The following is a 16,965-nucleotide window of genomic DNA, read 5'->3' on the forward strand; positions in this document are numbered from 1 at the left end:
CTCTTTGGCTCAATTGATCTTTAGCTACATCATGACATTAAACATTATGAGAAAGCAAATGAATTTGGATTCTTGAAAAAGTCACTGTCATGAAAAAATGAAGACACTTTTCTAGAATAAAATACACTACATAAAAATAAGAAAGAAATGCAATATTTGCATCCTGGTTATTAACCAAACAACTATAACTTTTCTCTGTGTTTGAAAGCTTTAAAAATAAAAAAGTTGAGGGGAAAGCCAATAAAATTCAGCTCCATCTCTTAAAAGAAAAAAAAAAAAACCTAGGATTATGTTTTGGTGGTAAATCAGAGGGAATCACCCTAAAACGTGTCCTATAAGAAGCAGGATTACAGCTTTGCATATATTTGGTAAAATGTTGGGTGCAGTGCCTTATGGGAGCTTAAATACTATTTTCTTAAGGACTGAAATTTAACATAGAGAAACTTACAAGGGAAGAGGAATGCAGTTCCTTCCTATGAAACACGTTCATCAGCCTGATGCTTTAAGCACAATTTCTCTGGAGGTCATAAATGTTGTCTTCATTCATGGGTAACCAGAGGCTTGAGTCACCAAAATAAATCTTCAGGGTTCAGCACACAGAGTTTGCTATTGAGTAGTGTGACATATGACACCCTCTGCCCTTTAGCTACTGATGTGTCTCTGGCTTTTCCAAGCCAAAAGCAGAACCCGGGATTAGAGCAACATATATTTAAGGGTGTGTTTTGCAGATGCTGGTTGGGACATGAAGCCAAAGGGAGGAGTGATTAAACGCTGAGAACAAAGTGGGAACTTCGCTGGGGAAAACGTTTCTCGGAGAAGAAATTCAAGTTAACTTGAAGGCATAAGCTCATCAATTCTATCACAGAGTGGGTCCACAGGGGGTGCGTGTGTGGGGATATCTCACAGAAGGACAGGGACCCCTCTCTGCGGTTCTTTGGAGGAGAGGGCCTGGAGGTATCTTGGAGGTGGGGAAGCTCTTGGAAGGCGAGGATTTCTTCTGGACTTCAGGGAGAAATGATGAAACCAAAGGGAAAAATTCAAAGCAGGTTAATGAATTCATTCCGGTATTCCTGAATTCAAAGCAGAGTCTCGTCCTCCCGCCTCTGTTTGCCGAACCAGCACTAAGCAGGATTCCCCAAGCTGCTTCATCACTCCCTGCTATTCTGGGTCCAGGACGTTCTCCGGCCTCACGCCGGACTCCGTCCGGGTTCCCCTCTCTGGCTGAGCTGTTCTTTGCCAGCCACTCGGAGAGATCGACTCCTCGCGCGGCAGGCAGCACCCCTCGCTCTCACACTCGTCCCGGACTGCGAACTGGGGAAGGGGTAGGGGACCCACTAACTCGCGGAAAACTTCCTCTCGGTCAGTGACTGGGGTTTTCCGGCTTCCCCCAGCCCTCCCGCGCTGGGCCACACGGCGGTCGTTAAAGCGGTGCGGCGACTAGTGCAGGTTCTGAGCTGCAGAGACCCGGGGCGCCCCACTGCAAAGCTTCCCCGGCAAGGACCGGCGCCCTCTGCCACCGAATGCGCCCAGGACGCGGCCGCCGCCGGCCCGGGGCTGCTGGCGGGGCACCGTCAGTGCAGGCTGACTTTGCGCCACGATGCTTTGTTTTCCTGCCGCAGGAACCCGAGGCGGTCTCTATCCACCAGACTTAACCCGCCCGCAGCAATAGCCATGGAACTTGCGGCTGCACGGAGGGAGAGAGAACCGCTTGGCGCGGCATCTTTTTTGGATGTTTTTTCTCAACACAGTCCACTTCTTTCCTCGTTCTTGGGGTAAGTGGAATCTAGTGCGTAATAACGAAGGGGAAGAACTGACGATGGTGGAGTGGGATTGCAGTAACACAAAGGGTTAATGTGCCAAGTTGTTTTTCTTGGGGCGTTTGGGGGGGGGCTCTCCCTTTATAACCCCATCCCCGCAGTCCATTCCACAAACGCAGTTTAGGAGTTGGGCCTTGATTTCAGGTGCGTTAGCGGAGGGGGTGCAGAAATGACTTACTTAATTTTTGGTGGATCCCTCCCTACTCGTGTTGTCCACATACTAAGAGAGAATGGAAGTGGAGGAAAGAGAAAGCCCTAGAGGTTAGGGCTGGGGGGTGGGGCAAGTGATTTAGCAGAGGATCCCAAGGGCTTTGACTAGGGCAAGTCCTCAACGCACATCAGGCATTCCAGACCCTTGATCCCGCTCCCTCATCCTAGTAGGTCCATCCCAAGACTTCCTAAAACCATCCTGCTGATGCTTTTCTTGGGGGAAGGTTCTCCACGGGCCCAGTGTAACTTCTGACGAAAACCTACAATCATCTCATCCGCAAGACCTGCTCAATACATGTTTGCTGATTGACTGAATGATGTACCCAAAGGCTACATTTTGTGCCATGGGAATTTACCTCTGATAGTGAACTAATTCCCTGAGGGAGGCCTCAGGGCACCAGGGTAGCCCAATTCATTCAGCAAAAGAGGAAGGGGTGGAGTCCTAGATAATACAGTATTTAGATCATCATGACCCCAAAGAACCCATCTGACAGTTTCAGGGTCAAGATTCAGGGACCCAGGGACCAGATGAGCTGGGTTTGACTCTCTGTGTTGTGACCTTGGGTGTGTTCCTTTACCTCTCTGAGCCTTGATCTTCTCATCTGTAAAATGAGGCCGGTGAGAGCTTCTTCAGTGTGACATAGGGAAGATAAGTGGCGAGAAGTATGAGGCTGTGAGGGGCCAGTCTTGCTCCCCTGACCTCAGAGGCTTTGGGAGAGAGGGTATCTTTCCTAGGGGGCACCTCTCTCTGACTCAGATGCAAGTAAAAACATTGCATTGCAGTGATGGGGTGGAGCCCTCCTGCCTGTGAGCAGTTGAGGAGAGAGCACAGTGAGGCTCTGAAGACTGTCTCAGGAGCTTAAAAACAGTTCCCTTTGGGTTGGGGGGAGCAGAATTGATGGGTACGAGTGTCTCTGAGGGCATGGCTGGAGAAGCAGAAATTCCTTGTTTGTCTCATTTCCATGTCTCATCCGTCCTCTCAGCCTTCTAGTAGAGGGAAACCAAGTGTGGAAGTGGAGTCCCAGAGAGGGTGGCAGTCAGGTGTCTTGGGAATCTGTGTCTGCAGGGCTGAGGGAGTCCAGAGCAGTGCCATCAGATTGGTACCAGGTGTGCCTGACTGGGGTCTGCAGAGACTTCAGTGCTCTGGTCCCAGCAGCCTGCAGGGTTAGTGACAAAGCACTTAGCAACCCTTCTTGCAGAGGACAGTGGACCTCTTGTAGCTCTTGCTCTGGGACTCAGAAACCTGGATGTGACAGTGGGGGGAGATGATAAGAAAGATGCCGCTGTACCAGGGCTCCCAGAAGCCTCAAGGTGCCCTAGAGTGGCATGCACCCAGAGCGCAACTGCCAGCGTAGGGTTTTAGGGCCACAGCGGGCAGGCTGGGCGATAAGCCAGTCACTTACTCTTTCATAAGTGAGGGCAGAGAGAAATCTAGCCGGACCTCCTGAGCACTAGACAGCAAGAGCCATGAAAGCAAGGTCCATATCTATGTCGTTCCTTGCTCTACCACTTTGCTCTACCACCAGCACCTGGCACAGTGATGGCATGGGGAAGGGGGTTCAAGATATACGTCAAGTGGACAGTGAACGGACAGTAATTTAAATTACTTTCTGTCCAACACTGCTTCATGCAGCTTATGCTTTCATTTAGCAAGTATTTCTTGAACATCTACTATGTGCAAGTCTTTGTTGCTAGGAGCTGAAGTAATTTGTAAGCATCTTTCGTATCAGTACTTCGAGTGGCCCATTCAAGAGCATCTCAGCACCACCTGGATCTTCTGGAGATCGAGGCCTCCGTGGGGGTAGGGGAAAGGCGCCAGGTTCAGCTTCTTTCCGGGAACATGTGTGCGGTCCCTTCGCATTTGTCCTTGCAGGGCTCCCGGGCTCCCGGGGCCGCTAGGTCTTGGCAACTCCACTTTCCTCTGGGCCCGTGGCGTGTCTCTCTCCATCCGCCTCCAGGGCCTCCGAGCAGCGGCCCCAGCCGGGCGGCAGGTAGCTGGGGAAGGGACCGGGCTGCGCCTGGGGAGCGAGCTTCCCCGGGCGGGGAAAGCGCGGCCAACGCGGAGCGGTCCCAGAACAAAAGGCTCATGGCTGGCTCCGGCCTCCTCCGAGTGCGCTGGGGACGCGGGTTCGGGGCGCAGGCGGGAGAACCGGGCGCGGGAGGGGGCTGGAGTGGAAAAATGAAGTGAGAAAAGAAGGGTGTGTGTGTGTGTGTAGGCCCAGGGTGGGAGCTGTGACAAGAGGTCATCCCCGAGGCCGAGGTCTGCGGCGGGGCCGCCGAGGCTCTTCCTCCGCCTCCTGCAGCGCCTTCCAGGCAGCCAAGCGTGTCTCCGGCTGCAACTCCGCCGAGCGCGCCGCGGCCGCCTCCACGCCTGCCCGCCCGCCGGCCCGCCGAGCCAGTAAGTAGCGGCGCGCCCGGCGCCGGCTCCCGGCCCCGCCGCGCCCGCCGCCGCGCGCCGCCCCCGCCGCCCCGCCGGCGAGTCCACTGCAGGTCGCGGTTCCCGGCCCGACGCCCCGAGCCCCGCGCGCCTCCGTGGTCCCGCGCCTCCACCCGCCGCGCGCTCTCCCGCCGTGGCGCGGCGTCTGCGGCGCGCTGCGGGGAGGGTCCCTCTCACCGCGCGCTCCCCGGGTGCCGCGCCACTCCCGCGTCCAATGGCTTTCGGGGGGTGGGGAGTGGGGGGCGTCGCCCGGGGGCGAGGAGCCGCGGCCGGGGTGGGGCGTGTGCTCTGTGCGCGGCCGAGAGAGGCTGACGTGCCCGCCGGAGCGCGCGCCCGGGCGAGTGTGTGTGTGCGGGAGTGTGTGCGCACACGCCTTCGGGGGCTGGAGTGACACTGCAGTGGGTTTCTCCCTCGCGCCGGCCCTCCGGCTGCTCAGCCCCCCACCTGCCGCCGCCGCGTTTGGGAAGCAGCTTGGCTCTTTTATCTTCCCGAGCCTCCCTCTCCATCCACCCCTCGCCAGTCTTACTTTTCCTTCCACCCAGGGGGCTGCAGCTGGCCTCCCCTCAACCGTTGCCAACACCTAAGCCGTTTCCAGCCTCTCCTTTTAGCCAGTCTTTCCCACTTATATTTCTCTGGGGTTCCTCCACGAGCCAGTCCGAGGCTCCCCCATCCTTGGAAATTGTTTTGTTGGACTGCTGTACCGAGGCGTGTAAAGCTTGAGGACTTTATTATTATTTTGATTCTTTTCATTTCCTCCCCTCTGGGCAACGGAGCAATGAAATTTCCAATCGAGACTCCAAGAAAACAGGTGAACTGGGATCCTAAAGGTTGGTATTTCCTACTTTTGGCGGCCCTCGCCCTGCCTCCATCTCCTGCGCGCGCGCGCTTCCGTGAGTGGAAGCACTCTTGCTCCTGGCGGCGTGTGTCCTGAGGCTGGAAAATGCGCCTGGGAACCGCAGCGCGGGTGGGAGGAGGGCGGAGGCAGCGTGGGTTCCAAACCCAGATAGTGCCTGTCATTACCACATAATCATTGTCCCTCCTGGATTGTTTCAAAAACCTATTTAAAGATACACAAGCCGGCTGTTTGGCTTGAAATCACACCAAGTGTCGGTATTTGCTTTTGACTTTCTGTGTGCGAGTGTGTGTGTGTGTGTGTGTGTGTGTGTCCTTTGTTTCTGGTGATCTTTGTCTCTCTGGCAGATGGGTGGGGTGCCTCCCCTTGGATCTGGAGCTGCGCCGCCTGCCCAGGGTGTCCTCAGTGGGAAAGGTTTCCTGGCAGCAAGTGGGGCTCAGATCTGCGGCAATGGTCCCTGGAGGTGGCCCTTCTCAGAGGGCATGTGGAATAATGGAGCCCAGGGGGCCTTTGAAGTCTTCCCTCAATCTTATTACCAAACCAGGCAGCTAGTTTGGCTCAGATCGGAGTAGAAGTGGGAGGGCGGAAGGGTTTGTGAGAAGGGTGGGGCTGGCAAGGGCTGGGGAGGGGGCGAGGAGTGTGGCTGCCTGAACAGTAGTGTGGTTTACAAGCTCTGATGAATGTTGGACAGTGTTTCCTCCGCGCAAAAGCGAGCGACTAAGACAGATTTGTGTGTGCCTAGCGTTGACCACCGTGTCTGTAATTAGCATACAGATGTTAAGACCCCTCCGGAGTGATTGGTGTGGGAGCAGAACAAGTTGAAACCAAGTGTCCAGTTTTGACAAGAATTCTTCAGCTCCTCTGAAGCTGGGTCCCACTGGGCAACACCTCTGTGTGTATTGGGTTAAAATCTGTTTATCTGATGTGTGTAGTAGGTACGTTTAATTTTTTTTTTTTTACAAGTGCATTCATTTTTTTCTCCAGACCAGAAAAGAGGAAACACACTTATTTGTTGAGTAAATGTCTTATAAACGGCTATTACAGAATGAGGGAAGACGTGTTGCCTATTTCAATGCTGAAGCTGTCACACCTTACTGCAACACAAACCCAATCCAGTGTTGTTGTTGATCTCTGGAAAGTGTGTCTTGGCTTTTTATTTTATTTTATTTTAATTTAATTTTTTTTTATTCCTGTAAAATGTATTCATTGAATACCTACTACTTACCAAATGCTGCCCCTGGAGATATAGTTAGAATAGTATAGACAAAACCTTCTTTAAGTTTGTGGTGAAGGAGACGGACCTAAATCAATCAATGCACAGAATGGGGCATAATTACATGTTTATGTATGTTTCATGAAGGAGAGCATCAGGGTGTTAGGAAAGTGATAGAAGATACCGACAAGGATCAGGGAGGGTGGGTAGTCAGGGAAGTAGTCAGACACTTGTACTGAGACCTGGAAGAGATGTAGTGATTAATTGGCTGCTGAGGAGGTGAACTGATAGGAAGAGGAAACAACAAGTGCAAAGGCCCTGAGGCAGAGGGAACATGTGTATTTAAGGAACTGAAAGGCGGTTTCCCTGGCTAGAGCAGAGAGCAAGAGAGTGTGTGTTTTGAGGTGTGGCTGGTGGAGCCATAGGGTCAGACCCTCGTGTTGTTGTAGGTAAGGTGGGGGCTGTGGGGTGGGAGGAAGAGTGTTGTTTTTATCCTAGGCCGCGGAAAGCTGAGGAGAGATGTGATCTGAACTCAGTTTCAAAACAAATGCTGTGTGACTCTTGTGGATGTGAGGGACCAGATAGCATGGTGACATGGACCAGGGTGTTAGCTGTGAGGTGGAGAAGTGGATTGGGTAGGGAGCTATGGATGACAGAAAATCAACAGGTTTTATGTGAATAGAGTGTGGACATGTAATGACTGGGAAGGCAGCTAGGGCAGGACCAGTCTTGTGGGAAAACTCATGAATTCAGTCCGGCACTTGTAGAAGGGGGGTTGTCCTGAGCCATCTGAGACGTGTGTCAAGTGGGCAGTCGTCTAAAATGTCATGTTGGGATCTTGAAGGAACTCTGATCAGGATGGAGGGCTGTGAAGCTTGCCTTGGCTTTGAGAATACATTTCTATATGATCATCATTGTATATATTTATATCACAGAGGTAAACACAGACGAATCCAACATTTTACAGCCTGACACAGTGAAGACATACACAAGTGGCATCTCCAGTCACAACTGATGGTGCTAAAAATGAAAAGATTCCGATAAAAATACCGACATTTAATGAGAAATCATTGCATGCCAAGTGTTTTATGCACATTATATCATAGAGTTATTCTCATAATACTTATTCAATGAAGTCAGTGCTTTGTCCCCACTTGACAGGCATCAGGATACCACTGAGCTGCCTTCCAGTAAGATGCTTCTGACTTCGGGCACAATTGTTCTTGTAGGTGGGGGTGACGGCAGTCTTTCCTAGCCAGGGGGTGGAGGCAGGAGGAGGGTCAGGAGTGGAGGTAGCATATCTCCTGCCTTGTAACACTATGTGTCAGGCATTGTGAAGTGCTTTACATATATTAAAAAATATATTACCTGGGGTCACATAGTTAGTCGATGGTGGAGTTGGACTAGAGCAGGGGTCCTTATATATTCTTTGAGTCTATCTCTTAAGTCTACCTCTTAAATCTATCTCTTAAATTATTGGGACCTCTGGGTCTTGCCTGGTGAGGCTCCCAGAGCTCAGGGACTGGGGAAACTCATTGTAAGGAGAAAGAAAAGAAAAAAGAGGAGTTGTGGAGGGTGCAGAGGAAGGGAGATTGAAAGAGGAGAAGGAAGAAGAGGAAGAAGAATGCCTTTTCTACTCATTCCTTTCTTCATTAACCCATCTGGCCAAACAGCATCTCTGTCTCTACCACTGGTGGGCCAGTCACTGGCCACTGGGCAGATTTCTTTGGAGGTTTGGTTTTACACAGACCAAGTATGTTTAGCAGAGCAGAGATGAAGGAGAACCTGGCATTCTAATGGACAAGGGAGGGATGGTTCTATGGACTGTAGGATTTGATGTTAACAGACTTGAACCTTCAGGTGGAGGTGCTCACAGATCGTGGAAGGAAGTTGTAATTATGATGTTTTGCTCACAGTCCCATTACCTGACAATTTAATAGCACAGAATGAAGGTGGATTGATAGCAGATTGGTTTTGATTGCACTTGTGTGAATTAAGCAAAGCACTGTCAAGAGGTTTCGGTGGAAAAATAAGACCTAAATGTAAAATGATCATTCTCTGGTGAGCTGTGGCCTTCCTCTGTATTTGTAAAGCTGAGCCTACAGCAAAGAGTAACTGCTTGCATAGGACATACGGAAAAGTAGGCTGTCACTAAGTCTTGGCTTTGCGATCACTTGTGGATGATTTTTTGCTGAAAACTGAGATTGGTTTGCTGCTTTTGGGTACCTTAAGAGATTTTATTTATTTGAGAAAGAGAGAGAGAGAGAGATGGAGGAGGAGGAGAGGGAGAGGGACAAGCAGACTATGTGCTAAGCGTGAAGCCCAATGTGGGGCTCAATCCCCTGATCCCAAGGTCATGACCTGAGCCAAAATCAAGTCAAATGCTCAACCACCTGAGCCACCCAAGTGCCCCGCTTGAAGGCTTTTATTTTTTTTATTTTTATTTTTTAAAAGATTTTATTTATTTATTTGACAGACAGAAATCACAAGTAGGCAGAGAAGCAGGCAGAGAGAGAGAAGGGGAAACAGGCTCCTGCTGAGCAGAGAGCCCTATGTGGGGCTCGATCCCAGGATCCTGAGACCATGACCTGAGCCGAAGGCAGAGACTTAATCCACTGAGCCACCCAGGCACCCCACTTGAGGGCTTTTAAAAATCGGTAAGATCATCAAACAATAACCCCACACCTCAAGGCAAGCATATCAATATAGTATAGAAAATTCTGGATATGGGGGGAAAACAGTTTCTAGAATGAACCATAGCAATCATTAACTGTGTGACTTTGGGCAGCTCATTTAACCCCTGGGTTTTACCCTCCTCCGGTGTGCAAAGGGGCCATTGACATGGCTTCTCCAACCCTATGTCTCCAACCCTCTTTCTTGATTTGACCTTTGGGCCGCTCGTCTTCCTTTTGTTCCTCAAGTAGATCAAACTTGTTTCCTGTCTCAGGAGCTTGTCCTTTCCACTGCTTATATTGCGTGTTCACATGGCTGGCTCTTTTCCACCTTTGAATCTCAGCTCAGATGTCACCTTTTTAGCAGGCGCTTCCCTGTCCCATCTGAAGACTTCTGCTTTTGTTCCTTCTCCAGGCCTGTCATTTTCTATTATGTCACCTGCTCAGTTGTCTTCCTGGTACTTGTCATCATCTGAAAGCATCTTACTCATGTGTCTCAGTTGATGCCAGCCTTCCTCGCTAGCCCATGAGCTTCACGAATGGGCACTTTTCTCGTCTCGTTGACTATTAGATCCTCAGTGCTCCCACGAAGTGCCTGGCATGTAGTAGGCATTCAGTAACTTTTGCTGAATGGGTGGATGGGTGGAGGGTTAGAATGGAGAGGATCTCTAAGTCTTCACCCATAAAGGAAATTCCAGGACTCCTCCAAGCTACAAAGGGCAAATACAACTGAGGAGAAAGGAAGGATATCCCCGAATAACAGGGTATCGGAAAGGACGTGGTATTCCCACATCTTGCAAGCTCCCATCTCCCTGAAGTCTCCAACAGAATTTTCCTTCTGCTCTGCCTTTCACCGGGAGTGATAGTGCCGGGGGGGGGGAAGAGGGGCGGGGGGTGGTGAGGTAGGGGCTGGGGCAGGGAGGTGACCTAGCCCAACAAAGATATGATTGGTGTCCAATTAGTAATTTGGCTCATATTAGCTATGGATACGTAGCTCTTTTTAGGTATGTAAATCTACTTAAGGAAGAAGCAAAGCTTCAGAGCCGGAGTTGTTTTTTGTGTTTTTTTAAAGCTGCATTTTCAGTGCATACTTGAATGCAAAATTCCAGAGAGACCTATATTGTATGTGTCTAGCACCTTTCAGTTTACAGAACACTTTCTACAAATTATCTCATTTGTTCTTTAAAGAACCCTACTTTTGTTGATATTGGAGTCTTAGATTTACTGATGGGAATAGAAAGAGGAAATGAGTTATTTGGAGGCCCAAGGGTGCAAACAGGTAACGCTGGGGCGAACCCAGTCCTTTTGATACATATGTCCAGGATCATTTCCCACAAGCTCTCCACCCTTCCAAGGTCTTTGTTTCTCTCATACGCTCTCATTGCTTCTTATCCAAAAGTGTATTCAGAAGTTTCTCTGAGAGATTTAGAGGAAGAAGACTCTCAGTTGTTGGGTGAGTCCTGAGACAATGGCTGTTTTTGGCAGATCATGCGCTGGCTGGCCCTTTATCTCGTGAGTTCAGTTGAAGACCCTTGAAAGTCACTTCTCTCCTGGCTGAAAAGAGATTTCAGCGTCTTGTGAATGTGAGCCATGTTCAACTTGCAAGGTCACGGAGTGCTATCTTTATTAACGTGTTTCCAAACTCACATTTTTATAGCTTAGATTTTTCTGGAAAGAAAATCATCTATTTTTGATTTAATGTCCAACTTTCAGGAGATCAGCATTCCAAATGCGATTAATAATGTGCCCAAATCACCACAATTATCCTAGAAAGTAAAAAGGAAAGACGGTTCCAAAGATCATCTGGGCCAAGATTTGGCTTAGGGTTGTTTTCCAGCAGTGTCTGAGGGAGGTTCATCATCCTCTTGCCAATGCCAGCAATTGCTAGGTAGAATTAAGATGGGCAGGTTGATTTTGCTATTTCACCGTTTCCAGAACATCTGTGTTTTGGCTCTGTATGCATCCGCTCTGGTTCTCATAACAAAATACCTTAGACTGAGTGGCTTATACAGTGGAAATTTATTTTCTCACAGTCCTGGAGACTGGAAGTCCAAGATCAAGATGCCAGCAGGGCCGATGTGCCATGAGAGCTCTTCCCTTGGGTTGCAGATGGCCACCTTCTGGCTGTGCCCTCACAAGAGGAGAGAGAGAACACTCTGGTGGCTTCCCCTTCTTACAAGGGTTACCACTGTTATTGAATTAGAGCCCCACCCTCATAACCTCATTTAACCTTAATTACCCCCTTAGGGCTCTATCTTCAATAGAGTCATGCTCGCATTTAAGGTTTCAACATATGAATTTTGCAGGGGACACAATTCAGTCCACAACAGGCTCTATATTAGCATCATAAATCAGGAGAATTCTAAGAAGACAATGTGTACTTTGCAGGAAATTGGGACACTTCACCACAACTGAGATATGGTGCAGAGGTTATCTACTGTAGGCACAGAACTAGGGGCCCACTGTTGGCAAGAGAAGGGTTATTGAGATAGTGGGTTCTTTTTACTTTTAGTCCATAGAGAATTAGAAGAGATTAATGAGACAGAATAAAGCCATTTTACTGATAGCCAGTTAGGGGGTTTCAGTTTGGATAGCTTCCTTGGCCGAAGCAAAAAGGTGAATTAAAGGGAGAATCTGGTGCTGTACTCCGATTCTGTTCGAAAGAGCACTTACCAGATGATGCAGACAGAGAATGAGTCTGTTAGGGGCTCTGCTCTGAATGGTTTGGTTATGGAATCTACCAAAATGGGGCATGTTATACCCATCAGGACAATGTTTTCATGGTGGTCAGCGGGCCAACCACTTTTGGGCTCTGGTCCTGGTGGTATTCTCAGTGGAGACCTTATTGCTTGCTGATCTAGGTCAGGCTCATGCCTGTTACCCAGAATGGAGAAACAAAAACCTCCTATTTAATTTTGAGAACATTTATTTGTGGTTTGCCCACGGAGTTTGATACTTTTTTCCCCTCCCTTCATAAGTGTCTGGGACTGAGTGCTATAAATTCAAAGTGAAACCTGACTTTCGAATCCTCCATTTAGGGTTGGGGAGGTGGTGGTGGTGAACACCAGGGTCGTTGGAGGGGGGGCAACAGTTGGTGGGAGGTAGTTATTATCTCTTTCTCTTCCATTCCCAGAGTAGGAGGTGGAGAGATAGGTATAAGCGGTGGCCTGGAGGGGTAGGTAGATAGGTAGGTAGGATTTCAGGGGATTTTGTTTATTATACTGCCACTAATTTTTGGTTCCATGACTTCCCCCTGCCATGGAAGGGACTTTGAAGCAGAGTAGAATGGTGACAAAACATAGGATTTGGAGAGTTAACTGCTGCAGTACATAACTCACATCATCATAGGAAACTTTTCCTCCTTCATTCCTATCTCCCTTCCTTATTCCTTCCTTCCTTCATTCTTTTCTCCCCGTCTTCCTACAGTTCTCATCTCAATCACTATCTCTGATGCAAAGGATCCTCATTTTTTTAAAAGAATCATCTACCCATCGTAGGGGTGGTGGTAATGTTTTCAGTTTAAAAAGGGATGCTCGGAGAGAGTGCAGGTTTACTCAAGTGTTAGGCATCTGGAAGTCATGGTGGCCTTTGCAGAATGACCCCGAATGCTATTAGTATTCTTTTTTTTTTTTTTTTTTTTTTTTTTTTAAGATTTCTTTATTTTCTTATGGAGAGGAAGAGAGTGAGCAAACAGAGGGAGGGGCAGAGGGAGTGGATCAGAGAAAATCTCAAGCTGGCTCCACACCCAGCATGGAATCCAAGGGGGGCATGATCCCAGGACTTCGAGATCATGATCTGAGCTGAGATCAAGAGTCAGATGCTCAGCTGACTGAGCCACCCAGGTGCCACTCTATTTGTATTTCTTAAACAATGTAATACTAAGAAAATGAGTTTCTTATGGGTAAGCATGTCTGTAGGCCCCCCAAATAGGATGAAGACAAATAGCATAACTTATTGAATTTAATGAATATAAGCCTGACAGTCTGAATACAGATGCTTGATATTGGGTGTGATATCTGACAATTTACTTACTTTTTTTTAAAAAAAGATTTTATTTATTTATTTGACAGACAGAGATCACAAGTATACACAGAAGCAGGCAGAGAGAGAGGAGGAAGGAGGCGCCCAGTGGAGCAGAGAGCCTGATGCAGGGCTCGATCCCAAGACCCCGAGATCATGACCTGAACCGAAGGCAGAGGCTTTAACCCACTGAGCCACCCAGGCGCCCCTAATATTTACTTACTCTTATCTTATGAGACGAGAAAGCAGCATCCAAATGTTTAAGAAAAACTGATGGGAGAAAAAGTTTAGAGGTGAAAGGATTCTATCCTTTAAATTATTTTTTCTGTCTGCAAATTTGGGGTCATTTGTCGTTACCCATTTTAACCATGAACCAACCTGGGTCAGCCCCCAGATTCTACTGGTTGAGACCGTTGCCTTAGGCTAAAGGCATTCATTTCTTGTGTTGGAGTTTGAGGCCATAGGGGAAGTATTTATGGTAGCTCTGGTTCAGTATATAGATCCTTAAAACCTGGTAGAAATAAATGTATGTTATATTCATTTAACTTAGCTTTGGGACTTTATGCCACCCTCTCCACAGCATAGGGCCTTAAAGTGGAAGGATCTGGGTTCTAGTGCTGGCTCTCCCACTCTGATGGTAAAGGAGAGAGCTGGGCTGTTGATGGCTCAGTTATTTCCATGCCTTGATATTCTTAGGTCACCTGGGTTCCAATTTGAGCTGTATCACTTACTAGTGGCTGATTTGGGCAAGTAGCTTCATTTCTCTGTGACAATCTCATCTGTAAGATGGAGATGATATTAGCCAGTCTTCTCCCCACACCCCGCCCTCCTTTTAAAGATTTATTTATTTATTTGAGAGAGAGAGTGTGTGTGTGTGTGTCTGTGTGTGAGCAGGGGATGGAGCAGAGGGAAAGGGAGAGAGAGAAAGAATCATTAAGCAGACTCCCCTCTGAGCATAGAGCCCAACACGGGTCTCCATCCCAGGACCCTGAGATTGTGACCTGAGCCAAATTCAACAGTGGCCGCTTAACCAACTGTGCCACCCAGACTCCCCAGCCTGTGCTTCCTTGATTTGCTATGTGGATCCAATAAAGTGACATATGCCGACTTTCAGAAGCATCTTGGAGCATTGTAAAAGCTCCATGAGTGGTACCTGCATTATGTTCTTATTATGTTTGAAGGGGTCTCCATTCTGGGAAGTCACAGAAGACTCCAGTTCCAGTCACTTGAGAAGCATCTGTTTCATTTTCTGAATCATCTGGGAGGTGGCCTTTTGCACACTGCCCCTTGCTGGGTCTCTATTCAACTGTCTGTTAAAAAACCCAGATTGTTTGGGTCAAACGAGAGAAAAGATCAGAGGAAAATACATAGTTTGGAGTCATAATACTTGAGTATTATTCTACCAATAGAGTTCTTGTTCTACCAGTTTTATCAGTAGACAATAAATTGGACAAGTCATTTAACCTTCTTGAGCCTAGGTTTTCTCCTGGGTAAAATAAAGATCATAGTCAGCAACTGCTTCACAGTTGCTGAGATGATTAAATGAGTTAATAAATGTGAACAAGCTTTATAAACTGTTAAGTTCTAGACAGCATTTCCTGAAGTGTGTTCCTTAAGATATAAATTAATCTCTTCCGATGCTCTGAGGGGAAAAAAAATGGTTTCATGGTTGGTGTACAGAATGATATGTGTGCTCTCTTGTTCTTTTCTGGAGAGTGGGTATTGCTGTGTAAGAAAGACTTTAACATTTGGTGGCTTAAACCAATGACAAATATTTATTATCTCATAGTTTTTGTAGATTAGGAATTTGGTCACAGCTTAGCGGAGTGGTCTGGCTCAGGAGTCCCTCAGTGTTTGTGGTCAGATGTCAGCTGGGGCTGCTGTCATCTGATGGCTTGACTGGGGATGGGGGATCTACTTTTGAGATGATGGGATTGTGTGACTTACAAACTGCTGCTGGTTTTGGGGGAGAGGCCTCATTTCCTGCCAATGTCACCCTTTCCAAGGTCTTTTGAATATCCTCCCAGCATGGTGGCTGGCTTCCTCCAGAGCAAGCCATTTGAGAGAGAACAAGGCAGAACAGACGAGGTCTTTTATGACCCAACCTCAGAAATCATATATTATTCCTACAACCACAGTCTTTTTATTAGACGTGAGATACTAAGTTTAATTCATACTTGGGGTGATTAAGCTCACTTTGGAAGGGAGGAATACCAAAGAATGTGGGGACATATTTTAAAATCACCATAAACATTTTCCTTCTTATTTATTGAATATATATACTAAGTTTCAGGTATTCTGCTAAGTGCTTCATAGCCATTAGCTCATAAAATCCTCCTTATAGTCCAAAAAAAGAGAAGCCAACTGGACGACATGATTGTTCCTGTTTTCTGAATGAGGGGGCCAAGTCCTACAGAGCTGGAGTAGCCTGCACAGAGTTCTGTAGTTCTATGGCTTGTGCTGGGTCTGCCTGTTAAAGTCGGAGCTCTCACCTTTACCTGTATGCTTTCTCTGGTAATCTGGTCGTACAGAAACCTGCTTGATATTCTTTAGCTCTGCATTTCCCACTTACTACAGAACAATGATTCATGGACCTCCATTTGCCTCTCCTCCTACCCACTCCTCAAAATGGTATTTCAGAAAGACAGCGGGTATGATGATGGTTTATATAAAATAGTATGGTCTTGTAATAGACCCCAGTACACCTAACCAGCCCAAGCAGATGATTCAAATTCAAAGGGCATGTGCTGAGCCTGCCTTGGGCAGGCACCATGCTATGTGTACATCTGTAGAACATTCACCAAGAAATGACCGTTCAATAAACCCAGTTTCTTCTGATATCAGAGACTATGTGATAGCTCATGAGCCCACTTCTTTTCCAGATTCCCCTTCCATGACAACCCCCTTCTTTTATAGATCCAGTGCCTGAAAACCCACCCTCCTTGGATAAAGCCAGAAGAACGGGACGTCCTTCAGGCTGAGCAGCAGAAATGTCAAGGAATGGGTGTGTGGTGTGTTTTTGTAGCAGCCCTTGTTCTGCATGGTGTGACTGAAACAGAAGTCAGGACGTAGCCAGCATGGCGGGGTGGCATGCTGGGGGATGAGTGGCCCACCCAGCACCTGGGAAAAGCCACCAGTAAAGGCCTGTTAGCGCTCTCTGTCATATTTTGAGTAGACTTTTTTGGGACTACCTTGTTGCTTTTCCTGTACATTCTTGAAGAGAAAACAATTTCCAGGAAGGATGCATCCGATGCCTTAGAGGTTCTCATGTTTCCAGACACGGCATGCCTGGCTTCTTCCTGAGGCATTTTACATTCTGAGGAAAGTTTTGGGGCTTCTGTGTCCTGAGTGAGAGGAGAGTAAAGACAGTTTCTTTTGAGTGCCACTACTGGCTTTGTTGAATATGTCACTTCCTTCACAAAATGGCAAAGAGGCCCTAGGACCAGGAGAGGGGGTTGAAGGAGGCTGCCTGAGGCCCCCTCCCCCAATCACATTCTGGAGCCAACTCTCATGGCATCTGTAACCATAGTAACCACAGCCTGGAAATTTCTCTGGATACAGATATGCCATTGTACTCACCTTCTGGTCCTGTTATTTCCTTTCTATTCCTTCATCCAGGAATGCCCCCCGCCCCCCGCCACCGCCTCTACTTACCCCTGCAAAGAGACAGACTTTCAGAGTGATTTTCACTTCTGACGGATTCTTCTATTTTCTGAAGCCCGGTTGGCACTTCCTGGACCCAT

At 48.0% G+C, this 16,965-nt stretch overlaps 1 protein-coding gene across 2 annotated transcripts in view; it reads left to right on the forward strand.

Moving 5' to 3' along the window:
• Window positions 1-987: 987 nt before the first annotated feature.
• The window catches only part of KCNK10 (potassium two pore domain channel subfamily K member 10), a 130,822-nt gene continuing 114,844 nt past the window's right edge, over window positions 988-16,965 (forward strand). Inside the window, exon 1 of one of the 2 annotated variants that reach the window (XM_045071544.1) lies at window positions 988-1,772. In XM_045071544.1, the coding sequence (XP_044927479.1) occupies window positions 1,730-1,772 (43 nt within the window). In that variant the 5' untranslated portion in view covers window positions 988-1,729. Of the gene's footprint in view, window positions 1,773-4,753; window positions 5,292-16,965 lie in introns of those variants that run through there. The other variant, XM_004739106.3, reaches the window with a different exon arrangement.

This window comes from Mustela putorius, unplaced genomic scaffold (genome assembly GCF_011764305.1).
Source record: "Mustela putorius furo isolate JIRA1106 unplaced genomic scaffold, ASM1176430v1.1 tig00000129_pilon_pilon_pilon, whole genome shotgun sequence".
In the NCBI taxonomy this organism is placed as follows: Eukaryota; Metazoa; Chordata; class Mammalia; order Carnivora; family Mustelidae; genus Mustela; species Mustela putorius.